The 25,371-nt window shown below is 43.0% G+C and overlaps 1 protein-coding gene across 1 annotated transcript; it reads left to right on the top strand.

Annotated features, from left to right (window-relative positions):
- The first annotated feature begins 987 nt into the window (after positions 1–987).
- On the top strand, positions 988–24,003 carry LOC109900673 (S-adenosylmethionine decarboxylase proenzyme). Its single transcript, XM_020496405.2, has 9 exons — positions 988–1,305; positions 6,523–6,609; positions 9,830–9,956; positions 14,434–14,536; positions 14,731–14,773; positions 17,964–18,108; positions 20,227–20,319; positions 20,523–20,678; positions 20,820–24,003. Exons 1-9 carry the CDS (start codon positions 1,196–1,198, stop codon positions 20,952–20,954), a joined length of 999 nt encoding a protein of 332 aa, XP_020351994.1. The 5' UTR covers positions 988–1,195; the 3' UTR covers positions 20,955–24,003.
- Positions 24,004–25,371: the final 1,368 nt, after the last annotated feature.

Genomic DNA, 25,371 nt, shown 5'->3' with positions numbered 1-25,371 from the left:
TCTCCAATATGTGTTTGAATAGAAAATAGGTATATTGAAGTAGCTTCAACTGGAGGGATCGGTTGTACTATACAATCCCACCTGTGACATCTATTAGTTTAGCCTTTTGCTTTTATACAAGAGAGGTAGGCTACATGTAGCAAATCTGCATGTAATTTGTAATCTGTAAAAAAATATGCATATGCAATCATATTACACTATTATGACATCCACCATAACTCGTTTATGAAGAACAGAAGTAGGCCTAGATACCTTTATTAATTATATTTATTACGTTTATTTGGCAGGGACAATGAACAACAAAAGCATTTCCCAGAGCACCGAGAGAACATGTGTCGCACCAGATTTAGCTAATAGCTCATTTCCATCTGTAGTCCCTAAAACGTCTAGACATCGGTGAACATCTAGACATGGAAACATTATATACAAAACAGAAAAACAGAAATACACCATACAGTTTAAAAAAAACTGAGATCAGGACATAGAAACTTGTTTCAACACAGAAGTCAAAACAATGCCCATAGAATCACATTGCTATTGGATAGAACATGTAATACACCTATACGAAATAAATATAAAAAACGAATATTGTACATAGCCCAGTTAACGCACGTATTGAAATTACACCTATGTATATTACAATTCAGTAGGCCCTATGGCCTTTTAAGTTAAAATCAATGAGCGCATGACTGATTGGACTTCATTTAAAAAAAATCTCAGTAGAGAAGGCTTTGAAGGTGCTACATGTTTTGGGAGCAGACGGGAACAGTTTACCTGAACGCAGAGTAGTGTTTATTATCAGGGAAATATGGCATATCTGCCAATTAAATGTGTTATCGTTTAAAATTGGAGATAGGCAATGTACAATTTTGTCATGCTGACAGTTGCCACTGCCAATCGCCACTTCATTAGCAAAAACCCAGCAACGTGATTCGACTAACGTGGGGGTGACGTTTTAGCCTGGGTGAATAAAACCAATACGCGTCCCCTTTTCTGCGCTTTACACAGTATGGCCGGCGATATTAGCTAGCACTTGCTTTACAGTATTCTCTGTAAAAGGGAAGACGGTTAAACCAAGAAATTACACCTGGATTGCTAAAGGACTGTACTTAATAAATTATAACGATCAAACAAGGGCTAATTCAATTGAAAACGTAACCGACGTTTAATTTCTGTTGGTGTCTGTTAACTCACGATGGAAGCGAACGGTGCACACTTCTTCGAGGGAACGGAGAAGCTGTTGGAGGTGTGGTTCTCCCGGCAAGATGAGATCAAAGGAACAGGGGACCTCCGTACCATCCCAAGGTTTGTGAAGTCGAGATGTGATTAATACATTCTGCCTTTGGCTAGCTAGTTAACTAAGCTACTAACAGTAGCCCCCGTGCTCCAGAAATCCGTTCACTCAAGAAGACTGGATGGCGATTCAACCCTCAACACGCGCTAGAAAGAAACATTGTAACGAGGATTTATTTATCTAGTTAACTGGGCCCGTTATTAAAGACTACGGTTATCTCGTAAACTACAATCTTTCACTGACATGTCATGTGGTGGCTAATGTGATCACGCAGTGCTAGCCAGCTGGTTAGCTAAATTCAGATAACATCGCCACTCATGAATTACCATCCCCCACACTGACCACCACTAGCTTGGCATTTGCTTAGGGAACGAACGCGGTAGCCGAGTCATTCATTCATGCGGTTCAGTCAGCTGCTGACTAATGCCCGCTACTGCCATTCATTAGCTCTCCAGCAATACTAATTATCCAATGTTTAGAAACTTATTTGAATATTGCATGTACCATCAATGCAATGTTAGGTATTCCAATTTGCAAGCTAGCAAATTGTTTTGGCAAGAAAAGTGGTCAGATTGGGGTGAGTTTGACAGCGCGGGTTTTTCGCATACTGCGCATGCATTGGTGTTCGATGTATCCATGCTAGGGTGATGATCTCAACATGTTGCCCACGGATTTGATTTGACACTAAACACGCTAAATGGCTCATTATCTTTATGCAATCTTGTATCTTATGTAACCAGGTAGCTAGGTAAGTCTACAACGCAACTTCTGAAGTTGTTGGTGTCATTGTGTATCTTCTGGCTAGCTGTAGTAATTTTCCATTTCACTTCTCTGCGTCACGCTGTGGTACTGTAGCGCCTTGTGGCCACCGCGATCTATTCTCTGATATGCCGCATTGGCAATCATGGTCTCTCGCCGCTGAAGATTTACAACATCTGCAATGCACAATGAACGAAGGCCATTAACAGACTAAAGCGATAGGCAAGCGATATCTACAATTATACCTGATCAGTTTGCGTTGATTGCCAACCACTTAGCTGAGAAGCCAATCTTCACAAGTGTAATTTACTCAATCGGGATCAATGCAATAATGAACTTTAAATTAAACTAACGCTTGTAGTTGCTGTTACTTGTACATACCCATGCATGGGGCCATCTAAATTGTATTTACAAAACCCTTCAAACTAGGCCTATTTGCATTGCCCTAATTAGTGGTGTAAAAATACTTCAAAGTACTACTTAAGTCGTTTTTTGGGTTCTGTACATTACTTTACTATTTATATTTGACAACTTTAAGTTCATTACCTGCCCAAAGAAAACAATACTTTTTACTCCATACATTTTCTGACACCCAAAAATACTCGTTACATTTTGAACCCTTAGTAGGACAGGAAAATTGTCCAGTTAACTAACTTATGGTATCACGAAAACAACATCCTTGGTCATCCCTACTGCCTCTGACCTGGCAGACTCACTAAACACATGCTGCTTTCGTCAGTTATGTCAGTGTTGGAATGTGCCCCTGTAAAAAAAAAAATCTGGTTTGCTTTAATATAAGGGATTTATACTTTTGATACTGAAGTATATTCATAACCAAATACTTTTGGATGCTTACTCTATATTACTGGTTAACTTAACAGAAAATGACTCAAGTCCTCTTTACTTTTACTCCGGTATGACAATTGGGTACTTTTTCCACCACTGGCCCTAATATCTAATAAAGAACACGTGTCAACCATGTTGAATTATTTCAATGCTCTTGTTTTTAATACGATTTGGAGTCCTCATTTTTATTTAACCATTATTTTACTAGGTAAGGTGACTGAACACATTCTCATTTACAGCAACAACCTGGGGAATAGTTACGTCAGGTGAATGAGCCAATTGGAAGTTGGGGATGATTAAGTAGTCATGATCAGGTCCAGATTGCAAATTTAACCAGGACACTGGGCTAACACCCCTAATCTTACGATAGGTACCATGGAAGCTTTAGTGACCACTGAGCCAGGACACCTGTTTAACGTCCCATCGGAAAGACTACTCCCAACACAGGGCAATGTGCCCAATCACTGCCTTGGGCACTTGGAATGTTATTTTTTAGACCAGAGGAAAGAGTGCCTCCTACTGACCCTCCAACCACTTCCAGCAGCATCTGGTCTCTCATCCAGGGACTGACCAGGACCAACCCTTCTTAGCAAGCAGTAGGATGCAGAGTGGTGTGCTTGTGGCCTGAACCTTTGCTGCCAATCCTCAAATATTTGACTTGAATAAGTTGTTGACACAATGCCACTTCTTTAAAGTTCCTCAAGGCGTCTGCATGCTTCCCAGTCGAAACAGCGTAGCGTTTGCATACATTAGTACTCAATTCTGTGACCATTTTTGTTAGTTTTGGACTTGGGTGAATATTTGTTTGGCTGTTTGCTGGATATTTACGGGAACTGGAACAGGCTGTTGTAAGTGTTGCTCCAGAGTATCCCATACATGCTCAATGAGTGATCTCTGAGTACGGTATGGAGGCCATGGAAGAACTTTTACATTTTCAGCATCCAGGAATTGTGTACAAATCCTTGCGACATGGGGCCGTGTATAATCATGCTGAAACATGAGGTGGTGGCGGATGAAAGGCACGACAATGGGCTTCAGGACCTCATGGTATCTCTGTGCATAAATTGCAATTGTTCTTCCGTAGCTCACGCATGCCCATACCATAACCCCACCACCATGGGGCACTCTGTTCACAACGTTGACATCAGCAAACCGCTTGCCCACACAATGCTGTCTGTCCGGTACAGCTGAAACCGGGATTCATCTGTGAACACATTTCTTCAGCGTGCCAGTGTCCATCGAAGGTGAGCATTTGCCCAATGAAGACAACGAGCATGCAGCTGAGCTTCTCTGTGACGGTTTCTGCAAAAAGTCTTTGGTTGTGCAAACCTGTAGTTTCATCAGCTGTCCTAGTGGCTTCTCGGACAATCCCGCATGTGAGGAAGCCAGATGTGGAGTTCCTGAGCTGGCGTGATTACACGTGAGGCCGGTTGGACGTACTGCCAAATTTTAACACAGCAGGTGGCTTATAGTAGGGAAATTAACATTTTTAATTATCTGGCAACAGCTCTGGTGGACATTCCTACAGTCAGCATGCCAAATGCACACACTCAGAACTTGAGACATCTGTGGCATTTTGTTGTGACAACTGCACATTTTGTGGCTTTTTATTGTGCCCAGCACAAGGTGCACCTTTGTAATGATCATGCTGTTTAAACAGCTTCCTGACATGCCACACCTGTCAGGTGGATGGGTTATCTTGGCAAAGGAGAAACTCACTAACAGGGATGTGAACAAATTTGAGCGCTAAGCTTTTCTGCTATTTTATAGTCCAGCTCAAGAAACATGGGACAAACACTTCACATGTTGCTTTTACATTTTTTTTGTTTAGTGTCGTAATGGCATGGCAATTGCCATAATATAAGTCCATTCCAATACATGTGATTTCATTGAATGATAAGGACTGACAAATGGTTCTTCACCTGCCTCTGTGGCAAGGTTCATGGCTACTGTTGCCAATCCAAGGGAAAGCCAGGGTTTTCATGGTTAACATATGGTTAGAAATGACGACGGGTATTAATTTACAGCCAAGGAAGATTAACAGATCGGAGGCAGTGGATCCTGGATGCTGGACGCCTGCCAATGTCCAACTAAGTCCACAAGGGCATCTGATTCACAGATCTGTACCTTACACCCGCCTCTGTGCCACTGTCTTTCTCTGGGCTGAGTAGCAGCTAAAACTTTTCTTATGGTCAGCGGAAATGTTGGTGTTTAACATTTCTCTTGGTATGGACGTCCGTCTGAGGATTGATAATCAGCACACCTTGCACTCTAATGGGGGAAATCCACCTCATTTGACCTATATTGCGGGTCTATTAATACAAATGTTGTTTCACATTTTATAAGAAAAATAGTTCCCCAGATAGACTGGCCGTGTGTTTTGTTTTGAGAGGTGCCTATTGGCATTTATTTGCTGTGTTTGATCTTGACTTTCCATCAATACTCTCGTCTGGGGAAACTTGACACTTCGTAACTACATTGTTCATGTCACACTGAGCTGACACAATGCCCTTGACGGTGACTTGTCTCAATATGATACTTGACAGATGTTACAAGGGTTTTTTTAGGGAAAGGTGTGATGCTCAAGAAACTCATTGACCCCCTGAAATAAGTCCTGGTTATGTAAAACGATCTCGCAATCATGCAGTCTACAAAGTCTTGCTCAACAGGACCATGGTAACTGATTTCGTGACCTGGTGGATTTATGCGCTAAACCAAGGATGGGGCAACTTGATGGGGTGGAGCCCACAATCAACTCCTGGGGGGTTGCAGTGACTTGTGGGTCTGCGTAGACACATCCATACCCACACGTGCGGTCAGATCCGGCCCTAGCCTCGTATTCTAACTCAACAGTAAATTGACTGAGTTCTTCAAATATATTTAATTATTTTGTTTTTGGTAATTGATCTGCGGGCCTACACGGACGCATGTTTCCAGTTTCCCATCCCTGAGCTAAATGATTAACTTCTATTGACATCTCTTTAAACACTATTTGCAGTTGAACAGGATCTCAACCTTGATCTATCTTTAACTGTTTTGGATTATCATAGTCAGCACGAGGCCTAATCCCTACAGTTATTACCTAGAAGCGGTGGAGAAACTGCATTGTCATCTTCTACCTGCTGTCTTGTGAACAGGCTGTTGCTTAATAGTAGCCTATAGTAGAGCAGGGAGCCTGTTGTGCCAGAGTGCACCTGCCTGCGGTTTGCACTGTTCCAGGGAATGCCAGGGCTCTGGACCCGTTTCAAAATCAACCTGAATATAGTACTGTAGATTTTCTTTTCACTGTTACTAGCCTCAAACATTTTATGTAAGTAAAATGAGTTGGTTAGGCCCTCTTTAAAATTTAAAGCAAGACATTAATTGTTAGACAGCCCCTATGGTTCGTTGGCAGATTAATTTCACTGTCTATTTAGTCTTCAGTCACACCAGTTAGACACCCCAAATGCCATGCCCAGAATTGTGAAATGATTAGCTTAATGTAAGATTGTTATTCAAATTGTCTGATGGCACTAGAACTACAGTCTAGCCTCTGACAGTTGCTTCTATTTTTAAAGTCTTGAACTATTAAATTGAGTGCTGCAGTGTTGAAAAAAACATGAACAAATGCTTTTTGTCTTCAGGTTTGAGTGGGACAAACTTCTGGAGAATGTGCACTGTTTGATCATAAGTGTGACAAAGACCGACAAGCAGGAAGCTTATATACTCAGGTGAGTAGCGACCGAATCCCTGTTCTGTTTACCACTGTCACCTTGGCTTGTCCCCATTTCAGAATAGAGAGCTGGGATTGCGTCATCTGTAATCGTCTCATTGTGAATGGCTGCATGGAAACTCTTCTCTCCCCCAGGGTGAAAGGACTGACTGAGCAGAGCTCTTTTTAGATCTCTCAGGTCTCCCTGGCTGTTCTGAAGCTCCTAATGACCTGGGTCTTATCTGAGCCCAGTTGGATGGGTGAAAGATGGCTAAATGAGCACCCTGGCAGCACACAAGCATATAAGGCACAAGTTGCCAATTTAGGTTCCTAGGAATCAATATCTGATGGTGAAATCTGCCCTTTGTGACACCAGTGTACTCTGACTGGTATTTGGGGCAAGTCATTGCCAGTAAAAAGTACATGCCTGGGTGTTAAGTCTGGCTGTGGAGGCTGTTGTGAGGTCTCCACTCTCCGCTCCCTCTGCCGGTTAAGTCCCACCTACAACCGTCTGGTAACGAGGGGTAGGGTTGATCTGTCTAGTTGTTGCACAGACCTCGACTAGGCCGGGGCTAGCACAACGGAGTATCGTTCTCCTTCACTCTTGAGGTTTGTTATGCGAATGGGACAGTGCTGATTCAGGGGAGGACTACCTGTGACAGCTTTCTGCTTGACTGCAAGTAGACAACATTTGTTGTTGTAATCCTACATATGCCCCACACACTTCTTCCTTCTCAATAGTAGTGCTGGAAATGACCAGAGGCGACACAATAGTATCACAATGCTTAGTTGGCAATACAATATGTATTGCAATTCGATACTGCAATTTTGTTGATTCGATGTTCCGAACATATTGCTCACTATACACGGAGTGTACCAAACATCAGGACCACCTTCCTAATATTGAGTTGACCTCCATAAGGCATCGTAGCTGGTCAGTCCGTCATGGAAAGCACATGTTCTTAATGTTTTGTCTGCTGCAGAGACGAGAGCGTTGAACTAGTGCCAAAAATAGTGATATTTTCAATGATACTATAGGCTATATCGCAAAAATATACACTGCTCAAAAAAATAAAGGGAACACTAAAATAACACATCGTAGATCTGAATGAATGAAATATTCTTATTAAATACTTTTTTCTTTACATAGTTGAATGTGCTGACAACAATCACACAAATTATCAATGGAAATCAAATTTATCAACCCATGGAGGTCTGGATTTGGAGTCACACTCAAAATTAAAGTGGAAAACCACACTACAGGCTGATCCAACTTTGATGTACTGTCCTTAAAACAAGTCAAAATTTAGGCTCAGTAGTGTGTGTGTGGCCTCCACGTGCCTGTATGACCTCCCTACAACGCCTGGGCATGCTCCTGATGAGGTGGCGGATGGTGTCCTGAGGGATCTCCTCCCAGACCTGGACTAAAGCATCCACCAACTCCTGGACAGTCTGTGGTGCAACGTGGGGTTGGTGGATGGAGCGAGACATGTCCCAGATGTGCTCAATTGGATTCAGGTCTGGGGAACGGGCGGGCCAGTCCATAGCATCAATGCCTTCCTCTTGCAGGAACTGCTGACACTCCAGCCACATGAGGTCTAGCATTGTCTTGCAGTAGGAGGAACCCAGGGCAAACCACACCAGCATATGGTCTCACAAGGGGTCTGAGGATCTCATCTCGGTACCTAATGGCAGTCGGGCTACCTCTGACGAGCACATGGAGGGCTGTGCGGCCCCCCAAAGAAATGCCACCCCACACCATGACTGACCCACCGCCAAACCGGTCATGCTGGAGGATGTTGCAGGCAGCAGAATGTTTTCCACGGTGTCTCCAGACTGTCATGTCTGTCACATGTGCTCAGTGTGAACCTGCTTTCATCTGTGAAGAGCACAGGGCGCCAGTGGCGAATTTGCCAATCTTGGTGTTCTTTGGCAAATGCCAAACGTCCTGCACGGTGTTGGGCTGGAAGCACAACCTCCATCTGTGGACGTCGGGCCCTCATACCACCCTCGTGGAGTCTGTTTCTGACTGTTTGAGCAGATATATGCACATTTGTGGCCTGCTGGAGGTCATTTTGCAGGGCTCTGGCAGTGCTCCTCCTTGCATAAAGGCGGAGGTAGCGGTCCTGCTGCTGGGTTGTTGGCCTCCTCCACGTCTCCTGATGTACTGGCTTGTCTCCTGGTAGCGCCTCCATGCTCTGGACACTACGCTGACAGACACAGCAAACCTTCTTGCCACAGCTCGCCTTGATGTGCCATCCTGGATGAGCTGCACTACCTGAGCCACTTGTGTGGGTTGTAGACTCCGTCTCATGCTACCACTAGAGTGAAAGCACCGCCAGCATTCAAAAGTGACCAAAACATCAGCCAGGAAGCATAGGAACTGAGAAGTGGATTGTGGTCACCACCTGCAGAACCACTCCTTTATTGGGGGTGTCTTGCTAATTGCGTATAATTTCCACCTGTTTCTATTCCATTTGCACAACGGCATGTGAAATTTGTCAATCAGTGTTGCTTCTTAAGTGGACAGTTTGATTTCACAGAAGTGTGATTGACTTGGAGTTACATTGTTGTTTAAGTGTTCCCTTTATTTTTTTGAGCAGTGTATATATTCCCCCCCCCCCCCCCCCCCCCCCATCAGTACTCACTAGCTATACTTTATCTCCAGACTGCAGTATAGCTAGTGTTCCTTGTGCTCCTGCCTGGGACTAGTCTCTAACTAAGAGACAGATGACTAATGAGAACCCAGCTATGTTTCCTCAAGGAGTCTGTGGGACAGAATTCTAGACGGGCTTGCCGCTGTAAACAATTTCAGGCCCATGATAACAGTAATGCACTAATGCCCTGTGGTTGGTTTTGAATTCATGCTCAAGGCAGACTGTTAAGCTGTTTGTAGCATGTGCTGCTTTAGGTTTACCCTGTGTAGAATCAATGGCCAGCAGTCACCAGGGTAATGCCATGCCTGGCTGTCAGTCTGCCATGTAATGGTGTCTTAAAAAAAAAAAACGAAACTCTCCAGGTTTCTAAATAGTACACGCTACTTAGCTGGAATGTATCAAACCTGAACTCTACTTTTTCCTTTTGACAGTTTTACATGCATGTTGGATGTAAATTGAGCTCATGTAAAAATAAAAAATAAACTTAGCCTTCAGGCTATTTAACTGTAACTTGAGATATGTATGTAACGCATATAAAACTCATAATATTGCTCTTCTCCTTCTGTCCCTTTTTCCATTCAGTGAGAGTAGCATGTTTGTCTCCAAGAGACGTTTCATTTTGAAGACGTGTGGAACCACCCTCTTACTGCAAGCACTGATGCCTCTGCTGGAACTGGCCAGGGAGTACTGTGGCTTTGATGCTATCGAGGTCAGTGTGACGCGCGCTCACACACAGGGTTGGGGAGTAACTGATTACAAAAAAATAACTATTCTGTGACGTTACCAGCAAAAATATTGTAATCAGATTACAGGTACTTTTGCAAAATCAGATGACTTTTAAATTCAAAAAGCATGTTTGTAAAAATCAGCATTGAAAAAAGGCAAATGTTTACATTTGTTCCATCTGAGTCTGACCAAGTCAGAGACCACTATGACGTCATACCAAATACATTCGCTGGATTGCGGGAAAATAGCAGGAATTTGCACCAGCTGATGGTGAATTCACGTAGACACTTAGCTAAATGCTAACGAGTGAGAACCAACTGTATTGAGTGAAATATAAAAGGAAAATTTAGTGTAGGGCTCAAATGTTCCATATGCACAAAGCTTTCTCAAATTTTGCGCACAAATTTGTTTACATCCCTGTTAGTGAGCATTTCTCCTTTGTCCAAGATGATCCATCTACCTGACAGGTGTGGCATGTGAAGAGAATCAAACAGTATGATCGGGATGTATTCAGAGCCCGTGGCTTTTTCAACATTTTGTTACGGCCTTATTCTAAAATTGATTCAATATTTTTCCCTTAGCAATCTACACGCAATAATACCTCATGACAAAACGAAAACAGGTGTTTAGAAGTTTTTCCATATTTATTAAAAATAAAAAAACGCATTTCTTTACTGAAGTATTCAGACCCTTTGCTATGAGACTCAAAATTGAGGTCAGGTGCATCCTGTTTCCATTGATCATCCTAGATGTTTCTACATGTTTGAGTCTACCTGTGGTAAATTAAATTGATTTGACATGATTTGAAAAGGCACACTCCTGTCTAAATAAGGCCCCACAGTTTGCAGTGCATGTCAGAGCAAAAACCAACCCGAGGTCGAAGGAATGTCCGTAGTGCTCTGACAGAATTGTCGAGGCACAGATCTGGGGAAGGGTACCAAAACATTTCTACAAAACTGGCCTACATTCTTAAATGGAAGAAGTTTGGAACCACCAAGACTCTTCCTAGAGCTGCCCCCCCCCGGCCAAACTGAGCAATCGGGGGATGACGGCCTTGGTCAGGGAGGTGACCAAGAACCCTATGGTCACTCTAAAGGAGCTCCAAAGTTCATCTGTGGAGATGGAAGAATCGTCCAGAACGACTACCATCTCTGCAGCACTCCACCAATCAGGCATTTATGGTAGTGGCTAGACAGAAGTCACTCTTCAGTAAAAGGCACATCTTGCCAGAAGGCACCTAAAGGCCTCAGACCATGAGAAACAAGATTCTCTGGTCTGACGAAACCAAATATTTTTGCCTGAATGCCTATTGTCGCCACTAGAGAACCTGGCACCATCCCTACGATGAAGCATGGTGGTGGCAGAATCATGCTATGGGGATGTTTTTCAGCGGCAGGGACTGGAAGACTAGTCAGGACTGAAGCAAAGATGAATGGCGCAAAGTACAGAGATCCTTGATGAAAACCTGCTCCAGAGTGCTCAGAACCTCAGGCAAAGGTTCACCTTCCAACAGGACAACGACCCTAAGCACACAGCCAAGACAACGCAGCAGTGCCTTCGGGACAAGTCTGTGAATGTCCTTGAGTGGCCCAGCCAGAACCCAATCGAACATCTCTGGACAGATCTGAAAATAGCTGTGCAGCAATGCTCCACATCCAGCCTGACAGAGCTTGAGAGGAATGGGAGAAACTCATACAGGTGTGCCAAGCTTGTAGCGTCATACCCAAGAAGACTCGATACTGTAATCGCTGCCATAGGTGCTTCAACAAAGTACTTAGTAGGGTCTGAATACTTGTGTTAATGTAATTAAACCTGTTTTTGCTTTGTGTGGCTGTAACAAAATGTGGATAAAGTCGAGGTCGGAGTACTTTCCAAAGCCACTGTATACATGCTGACCGCAGGAATGTCCAACAGAGCTGTTGTCAGGGAATTGAAGGTTAATTTCTCTACCATAAGCCACAAATGTATTTTTCTAGAATTTAGTACGATGTCCAACCGCAGACCGTGTAACCATGTCAGCCCAGGACCTCCACATCCGGCTTCTTCACCTGTGGCATCCTGAGTGGGAGGGGCTTGTTCAGGATTATTTCTCTGTAGTGAAGCCCTTTTGTGGGGTAAAACTAGGTGGACCTGGCTACCAAGTGGGTGTGCCTATGCCCAGTCTGAAATCCATAGATTAGGGCCTAATGTATTTCAATTGACTGATTTCCTTATGAAATAACTCTGGAAAGTCTTAAATAGTTGCATGTTGCTTTTTAAAATATTTAAAGTATAATTTCAAAGACTGTGCAAATCTAGCTCAAAGTTAAATGAGCATAGATAGTAGCTACCAAATGTCAATTTCTATGAGTGAGCAAGTTTTTTAAATTATATATTTTTTAATTTAATTTTTAAATCTGTTTTTTCCTAATGAACAAAGTTGTGATGCTGCTCTTCCTTCAGAAAAGCATGCATGTGTACACTGAGCAGAGTAGACAAGAACGGGGGGTTGGACGCTAATAAGATCAGGGGGGGAAATGGCAACCCAGATGACTCATCCAGAGCTCTTTGACTTCTGTCAGAAAGCATTATAAAATATCTGATGGCAAACAATTAGTAGTGAATTGCATACGAGTCTTCACTTAATCACCTCATGTAAGCCGCACAAGAGACGCGGATAGATATAGAATGCTATGGCCTCACCTCCGCCTGCTTTCTCCGGTTGTGCTATTTACAAACTATGGTAAGCTTCATGTGACGGGTTAATTGAACACAATCTGCTTTCTCCTAATGTATTGCACAATGTGGCTGCAGGTATTAACTTAAAGTAGCTACAAATGGTTATTTTATTTAAACATTTCAAATAAATAGTTTACGGTATTGATGGTAATTAAAATAAATGTGGCTTTTTCAAAATGACACGGTAGGGTAGCCTAGTGGTTAGAGCGTTGGACTAGTAACCGAAAGGTTGCAAGTTCAAATCCCCGAGCTGACAAGGTACACATCTGTCTTTCTGCCCCTGAACAGGCAGTTAACCCACTGTTCCTAGGCCGTCATTGAAAATAAGAATTTGTTCTTAACTGACTTGCCTAGTTAAATAAAGGTTAAATAAATAAATAAAATACATACATTAGTGCTGACCCCATTTTAGTTGACTGGTGGATTGTCTGTTCTAGCGATACAATTATGTTTAGTTGGGCCGTTGCAAAGAATATAAATGTTTATGGAACATCTGAACTCTGTCAGTGGACTAATCCATTGCGGAGGCCGCAATGTATGGTTACCATTTCTTAATGCATTCAATTTATTTCTCGTATTTTAAAGTTATATTGAGTGCATATGTTTGCAGAGAGCACAACCTAGGCTACACTTTGTTTTATTCCATTTACGTGTTGTCAAGGTGTTCGTTGTGTTTTGTGTGCTCCTGTCAATGTTGAGTAAGGACACACACCTGATTAAGCATAGAAGTAGGCCTAGGCTACCTGGCCTGCACGCAAAGGTATGCTTACTTTTGGATCTGTCTTAAACTCACTACCGCTAATGAGCTGCGGAGGTTCTCAAAGTACTTTTTTCTTTCTCAAACAGCAAGTAAACAAAGTTTGTTTTTACATCCATTGAGAATGAAAATAGTTCCTCCAATGTAGCTTATTTTGAACAATCTTTCCAGGTCTCACCCTTTCAATTACCACTAAGTGAGGAAAAAATGCCATGATCTGATCAGGTGGAAATGTAATCAAGTAGGACTATTTTATGACACCTCTGTCCAGGGCTCACTGGCGCTGTTAACTAAGGTCCAGAATATTTGATACAATGTTGCAAGTTTGTTAGCTCAAGCTTTGGGCTGGACCAAGTTGATCGAATGTTTAAAGTTCCTTGCAGACAGGCCATATGCAGCCAATGTGATTTATTTGTGTTCATACCCCTTTGACTTATTCTACGATTTGTTACAGCCTGATTTTCAAACTGGATTAAATAAATGTCTCTCCCATCTACGCACAATATCCCATAATGATAGTGAAAACATTGTTTTAGAAATGTTTGCAGATGTATTGAAAAGTGAAATGCAGAAATGTAAATGAAGTATTCACACCCCATTGCTATGACATTCCAAATGTAGTTCTGGTTCGTCTAATGTCCTTTGATCTTCCTTGATGACACAACAACTTGATTTGGAGTTCACCAGTGGCCAATTTTTAATTGTTTGGACAGGATTTAGAAAGATATACCTGCCTATATAAAGTCCCACGGTTGACGGTGCATGTCAGAGCATAACCTCTACCATGACGTCCAAGGAACACTATGCATGCATACATACAAACCAAATGGAATACCATTTTATGTACATGTTCATAAAACCGTAAATGTTTTATAAACAATGTTACGCATCAAGATGTTATGTTTGTACATTATACCATCTTTGTTTGCGTTGATGTTATTGTGGACAGGATGGGTTAGTTCTAACATCTCCTTGCAACCTACAGAATTTCTTCTATTCTCGCAAGAACTTCATGAAGCCTACCCATCAGGAGTTCCCTCATCGGAACTTCCAGGAGGAAGTGGAATTTCTCAGCCAGATTTTCCCAAGTAAGTACTAATGCCCACGCTCAATTCAATTCCTCAACTCTAATCACTGGAGTCTAGGAAGAGTGTGTGCTAATGCATGGATGGGGCGAGTCAGGGACGCTATACAGGCTGTCTTCATATGCTGTTCTCTAAGCAGGAGGTGTTTGAGACACGGGCACATAAGATAAAGAAATGACATGATCTTCCTTCGACAGATGGAGCAGCATACTGTATGGGACGTTTGAATTCTGATTGCTGGTAAGGTCCCCCCCACTTATGCTACTGTTTCATGATCTATGCATAGTCACTAACTCTACCTGCATGTACATATTTCCTTGACTAACTGGGGCCCTTGCACATTGACTCTGTACTGGTATCCCCTGTATATAGCCTCCACATTGACTCTGTACTGGTATCCCCTGTATATAGCCTCCACATTGACTCTGTACTGGTATCCCCTGTATATAGCCTCCACATTGACTCTGTACTGGTATCCCCTGTATATAGCCTCCACATTGACTCTGTACTGGTATCCCCTGTATATAGCCTCCACATTGACTCTGTACTGGTATCCCCTGTATATAGCCTCCACATTGACTCTACTGGTATCCCCTGTATATAGCCTCCACATTGACTCTGTACTGGTATCCCCTGTATATAGCCTCCACATTGACTCTGTACTGGTATCCCCTGTATATAGCCTCCACATTGACTCTGTACTGGTATCCCCTGTATATAGCCTCCACATTGACTCTGTACTGGTATCCCCTGTATATAGCCTCCACATTGACTCTGTACTGGTATCCCCTGTATATAGCCTCCACATTGACTCTGTACTGGTATCCCCTGTATATAGCCTCCACATTGACTCTGTACTGGTATCCCCTGTATATAGCCTCCACATTGACTCTGTACTGGTATCCCCTGTATATAGCCTCCACATTGACTCTACTGGTATCCCCTGTATATAGCCTCCACATTGACTCTACTGGTATCCCCTGTATATAGCCTCCACATTGACTCTGTACTGGTATCCCCTGTATATAGCCTCCACATTGACTCTGTACTGGTATCCCCTGTATATAGCCTCCACATTGACTCTGTACTGGTATCCCCTGTATATAGCCTCCACATTGACTCTGTACTGGTATCCCCTGTATATAGCCTCCACATTGACTCTGTACTGGTATCCCCTGTATATAGCCTCCACATTGACTCTACTGGTATCCCCTGTATATAGCCTCCACATTGACTCTGTACTGGTATCCCCTGTATATAGCCTCCACATTGACTCTGTACTGGTATCCCCTGTATATAGCCTCCACATTGACTCTACTGGTATCCCCTGTATATAGCCTCCACATTGACTCTGTACTGGTATCCCCTGTATATAGCCTCCACATTGACTCTGTACTGGTATCCCCTGTATATAGCCTCCACATTGACTCTACTGGTATCCCCTGTATATAGCCTCCACATTGACTCTGTACTGGTATCCCCTGTATATAGCCTCCACATTGACTCTGTACTGGTATCCCCTGTATATAGCCTCCACATTGACTCTGTACTGGTATCCCCTGTATATAGCCTCCACATTGACTCTGTACTGGTATCCCCTGTATATAGCCTCCACATTGACTCTGTACTGGTATCCCCTGTATATAGCCTCCACATTGACTCTGTACTGGTATCCCCTGTATATAGCCTCCACATTGACTCTGTACTGGTATCCCCTGTATATAGCCTCCACATTGACTCTGTACTGGTATCCCCTGTATATAGCCTCCACATTGACTCTGTACTGGTATCCCCTGTATATAGCCTCCACATTGACTCTGTACTGGTATCCCCTGTATATAGCCTCCACATTGACTCTGTACTGGTATCCCCTGTATATAGCCTCCACATTGACTCTGTACTGGTATCCCCTGTATATAGCCTCCACATTGACTCTGTACTGGTATCCCCTGTATATAGCCTCCACATTGACTCTGTACTGGTATCCCCTGTATATAGCCTCCACATTGACTCTGTACTGGTATCCCCTGTATATAGCCTCCACATTGACTCTGTACTGGTATCCCCTGTATATAGCCTCCACATTGACTCTGTACTGGTATCCCCTGTATATAGCCTCCACATTGACTCTGTACTGGTATCCCCTGTATATAGCCTCCACATTGACTCTGTACTGGTATCCCCTGTATATAGCCTCCACATTGACTCTGTACTGGTATCCCCTGTATATAGCCTCCACATTGACTCTGTACTGGTATCCCCTGTATATAGCCTCCACATTGACTCTGTACTGGTATCCCCTGTATATAGCCTCCACATTGACTCTGTACTGGTATCCCCTGTATATAGCCTCCACATTGACTCTGTACTGGTATCCCCTGTATATAGCCTCCACATTGACTCTGTACTGGTATCCCCTGTATATAGCCTCCACATTGACTCTGTACTGGTATCCCCTGTATATAGCCTCCACATTGACTCTGTACTGGTATCCCCTGTATATAGCCTCCACATTGACTCTGTACTGGTATCCCCTGTATATAGCCTCCACATTGACTCTGTACTGGTATCCCCTGTATATAGCCTCCACATTGACTCTGTACTGGTATCCCCTGTATATAGCCTCCACATTGACTCTGTACTGGTATCCCCTGTATATAGCCTCCACATTGACTCTGTACTGGTATCCCCTGTATATAGCCTCCACATTGACTCTGTACTGGTATCCCCTGTATATAGCCTCCACATTGACTCTGTACTGGTATCCCCTGTATATAGCCTCCACATTGACTCTGTACTGGTATCCCCTGTATATAGCCTCCACATTGACTCTGTACTGGTATCCCCTGTATATAGCCTCCACATTGACTCTGTACTGGTATCCCCTGTATATAGCCTCCACATTGACTCTGTACTGGTATCCCCTGTATATAGCCTCCACATTGACTCTGTACTGGTATCCCCTGTATATAGCCTCCACATTGACTCTACTGGTATCCCCTGTATATAGCCTCCACATTGACTCTACTGGTATCCCCTGTATATAGCCTCCACATTGACTCTGTACTGGTATCCCCTGTATATAGCCTCCACATTGACTCTACTGGTATACCCTGTATATAGCCTCCACATTGACTCTACTGGTATACCCTGTATATAGCCTCCACATTGGTATTTTACTGCTGCACTTTTGTTACTTTTATGTAAATTATTTTTAGGCAATTTTTTTCTTAACTGCATTTTTGATTAATGGCTTGTAAGTAAGCATTTGAATACAACAAGGTCTACACCTGTTGTATTCGGTGCATATGACAAAATTAGATTTGAATATACTCAAGATACTGTTCCATTAACGAGACATTAATTAATAATTGCGGTTGAACTTCAACTCCACTGTCCAGTGCTTCTGAATGTGGTCGTTTTCCTGCAGGTACCTGTTTACTCTGGATTTGCCAGAGTTCTGGGAGAATAAGCACGCAGATCAGACGCTGGAAGTTCTGATGAGTGACCTTGATCCAGCAATTATGGACCAGTTCTTCATGAAAGACGGTGTTTCTGCAAATGATGTCACTCGTGTAAGGCCCACACACTAGCAATGTTGGGTATCGTTATTTATTCTTGATTTCACGAGGGCTCACTCAGTAGGCCCCTTCAAGGGGACCTGTTCTTATGACACTGACCTATTCTGTAATGATATTCACTAGTAAAGGGCACCGATATGGAAAGTATCAGTCAAATATCTGTGTACATTTTTCACTTCCACATCTCTGAAGTAGACGACTGCTTGTTGATTGCCCATTGGGCCAGACTTGAATTGTCTGGGAACCTACCCAAGCAGTTTGTATACAATCGGAAGCTTATCAACTGTTGCTGGCTCATCAGCAGGCAATTAAGTACAATAAATTGACTAGGTCCCTATAAAATCTGCATTGCTGACGCAATCATGGAATCCAGACATGATCTGAATTCAATCTAAAAACATGTATTGCTCTTAGTAGGAAACGTTAAACAGAGTTGATCAGAAAATGCATTCGTTTGCCCAAGTTAATCATAAGACACTAATAAAATGCATCCGATTTGTATTGTCCTTCAACTTTCTGTAAAGGCACAGGAATGTCTGTGTAGTGCTTGCATGTGTCTATACTTTGTGTAGCTGTTAACCTTGTGGTATAGATGGCAAGGCTTTCCCTAAAACCTGGCAGAATATCATCATGATTGTCTGGATAGTGGCCACTTGTTTTGCAAACTCTGCAATCACATGAGTGCTATAAACATTGCTGACCAAACAAGTATCTTGCTGGTGCACACTTTCATTAGTTGAACTTTACCCAAAAATGTATCTAATTTCAGAGTTCAAGTGGTCTCACGGTGCAGTTTAAGCATGGTTATGGACTTGGAATATCCCATTCTATAAAAATAAAAGCAATTTTTACCTGGGAAAAAAATGGATCACAAATTTTCTGGGGCCCTAGTTGACAGCCTGTGAGTTTTGTGAAAGGGGTTTTGTGCATGCAGGAACAGTAGTGTATGCTTTATTTTTTTATATTTTTTTTAATCATTTAGGTAAATGAGAGGAAGGCCCAAATATCACTGCCTTGCGCCTATCTATATGAAACTATCAATATCGTATTGAATTATCGCTATTGGTGCCCACCAGTAATATTTATGATAGGAACACTATCATAAAGCTGACTGTTCATCAGTTAGTTGCTGTTTTGTAGTGCACTATATATACACTACTTAAACAACAATGTAACTCCAAGTCAATCACACTTCTGTGAAATCAAACTGTCCACTTAGGAAGCAACACTGATTGACAATACATTTCACATGCTGTTGTGCAAATGGAATAGACAACAGGTGGAAATTATAAGCAATTAGCAAGACATCCCCCAAGGTTTGCTGTGTCTGTCAGCGTAGTGTCCAGAGCATGGAGGCGCTACCAGGAGACAGGCCAGTACATCAGGAGACGTGGAGGAGGCCAACAACCCAGCAGCAGGACCGCTACCTCTGCCTTTTTGCAAGGAGGAGCAGGAGGAGCACTGCCAGAGCCCTGCAAAATGACCTCCAGCAGGCCACAAATGTGCATGTGTCTGCTCAAACGGTCAAAAACAGACTCCATGAGGGTGGTATGAGGGCCCTTGTGAGACCATATGCTGGTACGGTTTGCCCTGGGTTCCTCCTACTGCAAGACAATGCTAGACCTCATGTGGCTGGAGTGTCAGCAGTTCCTGCAAGAGGAAGGCATTGATGCTATGGACTGGCCCGCCCGTTCCCCAGACCTGAATCCAATTGAGCACATGGGACATCATGTCTCGCTCCATCCACCAACGCCACGTTGCACCAGACTGTCCAGGAGTTGGCGGATGCTTTAGTCCAGGTCTGGGAGGAGATCCCTCAGGAGACCATCTGCCACCTCATCAGGAGCATGCGCCTCATTTTGACTTGTTTTAAGAACATTACATCAAAGTTGGATCAGCCTGTAGTGTAGTTTTCCACTTTAATTTTGAGTGTGACTCCAAATCCAGACCTCCATGGGTTGATAAATTTGATTTCCATTGATAATTTTGTTGATTTTGTTGTCAGCACATTCAACTATGTAAAGAAAAGTATTTAATAAGAATATTTCATTCAGATCTAGGATGTTATTTTAGTGTTCCCTTTTGAGCAGTGTCTAACTTCTTTTTTCCCAGATGAGTGGAATTCGTGACCTGATACCAGGTTCTGTGATTGACGCCACAATGTTCAACCCTTGTGGATACTCAATGAATGGAATGAAGACTGACGTAAGTGGATATTGTAGACTCTCTTAACCAGAGTGACTCAGTTAGTGCATTCAACTTAAGATGGCTAGGTGAGACAACGCATCGCAATCGTATCAAGTCCAAGTTTCCCTCTAGTATTTATCAGCTGTCTTTTTGTTTTCTGGCTCTTTATTAAATACGCCTTGGAAGTCATTTTAAAATAAATGTCTGTCTTTATTGTACAGGGAACTTACTGGACGATTCACATCACTCCAGAGCCAGAGTTCTCCTATGTCAGCTTCGAAACCAACCTCTCTCAGACATCCTACGATGATTTGGTCAGGAAAGTTGTGGACATCTTTAAGCCAGGAAAATTTGTGACTACGCTGTTTGTTAACCAGGTATGTCCTCGTTCAAAATGGGTCTATTGCTTGTGGATGTTTGACTCTATCTTCCAGAACGTTGCACTCATAAGTCACATCTTCAGTCTTCACTGTACTTGGCATTTTCAATGTTAACTTCATTTTTATTTTCTCCCACAGAGCTCCAAATGTCGCAGTGTCTTTTCTTCCGCCCAGAAACTTGAGGGGTACAAGCGCCTCGACCGCCAGTTGGCCCAATTCAACGATTACAATTTTGTCTTTACCAGTTACGCCAAGAGCCACCAGCAGAGTTGAGGATTAAGAATGAAAAAGAAGAGAAAAAAGAAACACTGCTACATAGCAGGGCGATGTCCCCACTGTGGCCATCTCTCTGCCCGAGCAGAGAGGCACAGTCCCCTTTGCTGCCATTGTTATTCAGGATTTATTGGTTCCGACAAGGCCGCAGGCCCTACTAGTGTAGCCTCCAGTTTGAATTGTTGTACCTATAACTTAGATCTCTTGCATGAAAGCTCTCTTCTCTGTTTAGATATTCTAGCTCACTCTTGCTGTGATCTTGAAGTGCATGTAGAGGATTTAAACACTCTCTGTTTGTTGCTGGCCAGCCTTGCCTCCTTGCTGCAGGTCTCCCCCCTCATTCCCCACAGACAGGGCTTCCGTTCCCACTAGTCCAGGGCCCTGACATGCTCAGATGGGTCCACTATTTTGTGCTTACCGACAGTTGAAACACGCCTCCCCACACACTCTTCCTTCCTCAACTGATTTGCTGCTTCATCGATCTGTTGCCAGTTTGTATCCTTTTTGGTTTTGACTTTTGAGTGCACTTTAAGAACACATTGTTTTCAGCCAACTGGAGCAGGACTCCTCAATACCAAAACAGGAAACGGCAACCCTTTTTTTGTCTTCTAGAATGTTCATGACTTTGGTCTTTTATTGAGTGATTAGAAGCATGTGAGCTTTGGGCCATATAGCATAATTTGTCAATTCACGTCGGAGTCTATCTAATGAATTCCTTGTCAAATCAAAATGCCATACTTTATTAGCTTTGCACTACTAGAGGATTGGCTAGAGGCTGACCGCTAGGTCAACATTATCTAGTTGTTCTTGGCAGTAAACTGCACTGCAGCCAAAGGAATTCCTGCTAGAATTGGGTCAGAACGCCAAGTCTGCCATGCTTCTCTCCACCCCGACAATCATTTAGCTGTTGAATGTGTCCTCAAATGGAAAGGCTTTAAACTTGTCCCAGACAATAGTATGCGTTAGAGCAAATCATTTAGGATGTGCAGTTGGGTACATCACGGTATGGAATGTAACATATGCACTCTTATACCCAGGCTCATTCTACAGTGTACTGTAACAACAGGATGGCTTTGGTGGTTAGAATTCCCTGTGGTTTTAAACTCATGTATGCATTCATGAAAATATTGATTTAGAAACAAACATCCAAACTTAATTGGAAGAATCAGTCGCGTAAGAACGAAGGCTGTGCGAGCTGTGATCGTAGAGGGCGTTGTTTAGACTAGAGGGGCCAGTTAAAGTGTTTTATAGCTGAATGTTAATTGTAAGGAGACCTAGTAGACCCTTTGTAGCTGTGGTGTGGGCCAGAACTGCCCTCTGCTGTCCAGCATGGTCAGCCATTGTCGTCCCGCCCACCCCGTTGATATTAAAAACTAAGGGGTAGGGACGTCCCTAGGATCCCCCCAATATAGCAGACACTGTCATCTGGCCCCAGAACCAAGCTTGACATAGGTGCTGATGGCTGCACAGTGTGGCCCTGAATGGAAATAACGAATCACACTCTGCTTAGTACAGTTGTGGCCCAGCAAAGCATTTTCTTTTTCTAAACAATGTACCCCCCCCCATACAGGAGTCGGTAAGCACACAATAGAGGCCCACCAATCTGAGCATGCCAGGGTGATCCCGGATCATTCCACACAACTGTTGCATAAACTGCCATTTTATAAATGTTATTGTGGGCAGGCATTTTGCAGTGAATTGGTCCAAAAATGTGACTTCATTGCAGTTTTTTTGGCGTACCATCAATGCCCTTTTGTTTAGTGAGAAAAATCCTGTGGCACAGGTGACTACTAGTTCTGTATTGCTTGACAGTGTAGTATGCTGCTGTCAGTTTCTCCTGTGTAAGTAGATCAATGTGCTTCACCTTGTTTAATCAGCTCATGTACTGGGGCATTCTGATTTATTGAGCAGGTGGGATGGGGGTTAATACATATTTGTTTAAATAACATGCATACATACAGCCACCTTCCAGTGCTGAAGGCATGCCCTCAACCTGCCCTCAACCTGCCCTCAACCGATCTGGTTAGTATACAGACTGAGAGGTTTGTAATTTGAGAGCGGATTTTGATAGGATGTTGAGGATTGTTCTCCATTGGCTGGTCAGTAATGTTCATGATGCTTCTCCTGCCAGCGAATGCAGATTGAGTTTAATTTGCAGACAGCTGGGGTGGACAGGACTTAATTTTTTTGGGACTGCAATTTCGGGCCTGCCTTCAGAACTCCTGGGGGTTATAACTGGCGCTGCTTTGCCCAGCCTGTTTAGAAGGCCCTTAGAACATCGGAGTCCATCACATGATGGTATACTGTAGTTAACAGAAAATTGGGCTTTCTTTAAACTGAATGTGACAGACATAACAAGCGGACCACTAGAATGAGTACTTCAGTTCATGTAAGGACCTGGGCAAAGTTGACAATTGGAACGACTTGCCTCCAGTACATCTGTGGCTTTTGGAATGGTTTAGCATTTATTTTATTTTTTCTGAGGACCAACTTTTGCCAATAGTCTTTATCTGAAATGTTCTGACTCATGTCTGAGTGACCAGCCTCCACTGTTCTAGGAGCTGTATTGACGGGTTTAGGGAATAGACACCAGCACTGTTCACAAATAAAGGTCACTTTTGATTGCTTTTGGGTCAAGTCCTATTTGGACATGATCTGGGTAGTCCTGTTGGTGTAACTGAATTTTTATTAAAGTCTAATTCTTTGTTTTTCTCAATACCATTTTTACAAACATTTTTGTAAGAAATGCATTTTTGCCTACTTCCAACTTTGTTTGTTTACCTTTTGTTGTAAAACCAGTGTTCCAGATGTATTTGTTTTGAAGCTGAGGGGATTTATTATTTTTTGAACAAGCTAATTTCATCATGTATTTTGTTTGCCTTACCAAGGAAAAGGTCAACTCCTCCCCTGATGTGAGAGGGTGCAATTGCAGGATGTACTGAAGGGAAAATGTTTGCTGTTAACTCTTTTGCTGTTCTTTGGATGGTCAAGATGTGCTAAATGTATCTGTACTCTGAGCTTGATGCTTTAATAAAAAAAAATGCTCTTTCTCCTGTGAGTTTGTTGGTCAGCATGGGGTATTTTAGGTAAAGCATTAAGGCCAGTTCACCGTGTCATTCACTAAAACTAGGAAATTCACCCTACGGTGAAGAAGTATCTAAACCTAATGGCAATTGGTATTCCAGATGTCGGGATATTCAACTACAATTTGCCACAGGATGACTTTTCTTGAGTTTATGGGCAGGAACAATTCCAAATTTGTGGACTGCAATTTTACTTTAAGAAGCTCAAACACAGACTAAAACCATTTCAAACCTTGCTTATATTTGTAAAAGGTCACATCGCTCTGTGTGGGAATACTTCGGATCTGATTTCCAAAATGAAAGTCACTTGGTGTGTCCAAATTAATATTTCCATTAAATACATACAAAGTAGACACCTTCAAATGAGTAGTTTTGGCTGTTTCAGCAGCAGGCTGTAATGACAGGTGTAGAGAATCTCCATAGACAAACAATGTCCTTACTGAAGAGCTCAGTGACTTTCAACGTGGCACTGCCATAGGATGCCACCTTTCCAAGTCAGTTGGTCACGTTTCTGCCCTGTTAGAGCTGCCCTGGTCAACTGTTAGTGCTATTGTGAAGAAACATCTAGGCGCAAACAACTGCTAAATTGTAAGCCACACAAGCTCAGAACGGGACTGCCAAGTGCGTTGCGTGTAAAAAATGGTCTGTCCTAGATTGTAACCCTCACTACCAAGTTCCAAACTGCAGTCTGGGACTGTTTTCATGGTTTGGGCTAGGCCCTTCCCTGTTTCAGCATGACAAAAAGTGAGGTCCATACAGAAATGGTTTGTCAAGATCGGTAACGAAGAACTTGATTAGCCTGCACAGAGCCCTGACCTCAACCCCATTGAACAGCTTTGGGATGAATTGGAACGCTGACTGTGAGCCAACATCAGTTTCAGAACTCACTAATGCTCTTGTGGATGAATGGAAGCAAGTCGTCAGACCGAAGGACAGATTTCCAGTGGTCTAATGTCCATTGCTCGTGTTTCTTGGCCCAAGCAAGTCTCCTAGTAGTGGTTTCTTTGCAGCAATTTAACCATGAAGGCCTGATTCACAGAGTCTCCTCTGAACAGTTGATGTTGAGATGTGTCTGTTACTTGAACTCTGAAGCATTTATTTGAGCTTCAATCTGAGGATGATAACTCTAATGAATTTATCCTCTACAGCAGAGGTAACTCTGGGTCTTCCTTTCCTGTGGCGGTCCTCATGATAGCCAGTTTCATCATAGTGCTTGATGGTTTTTGGGACTGCACTTGAAACTTTGAAAGTTCTTGAAATTTTCCAGATTGACTGACCTTCATGTCTTAAAGTAATAATGGACTGTCATTTCTCTTTGCTTATTTGAGCTGCTC

The sequence above is a fragment of the Oncorhynchus kisutch genome, linkage group LG12 (genome assembly GCF_002021735.2).
Source record: "Oncorhynchus kisutch isolate 150728-3 linkage group LG12, Okis_V2, whole genome shotgun sequence".
In the NCBI taxonomy this organism is placed as follows: Eukaryota; Metazoa; Chordata; class Actinopteri; order Salmoniformes; family Salmonidae; genus Oncorhynchus; species Oncorhynchus kisutch.
This window is presented reverse-complemented; position numbering and strand designations above follow the sequence as displayed.

Bases quoted from the DNA above. Each gene is read 5' to 3' on its own strand.
- LOC109900673 (XM_020496405.2), top strand. From the start codon at position 1,196: ATGGAAGCGAACGGTGCACACTTCTTCGAGGGAACGGAGAAGCTGTTG. The intron at 14,774-17,963 runs GTAAGGTCCCCC...GTTTTCCTGCAG, and splicing joins CGTTTGAATTCTGATTGCTG to GTACCTGTTTACTCTGGATT. The intron at 20,679-20,819 runs GTATGTCCTCGT...TTTCTCCCACAG, and splicing joins CTACGCTGTTTGTTAACCAG to AGCTCCAAATGTCGCAGTGT.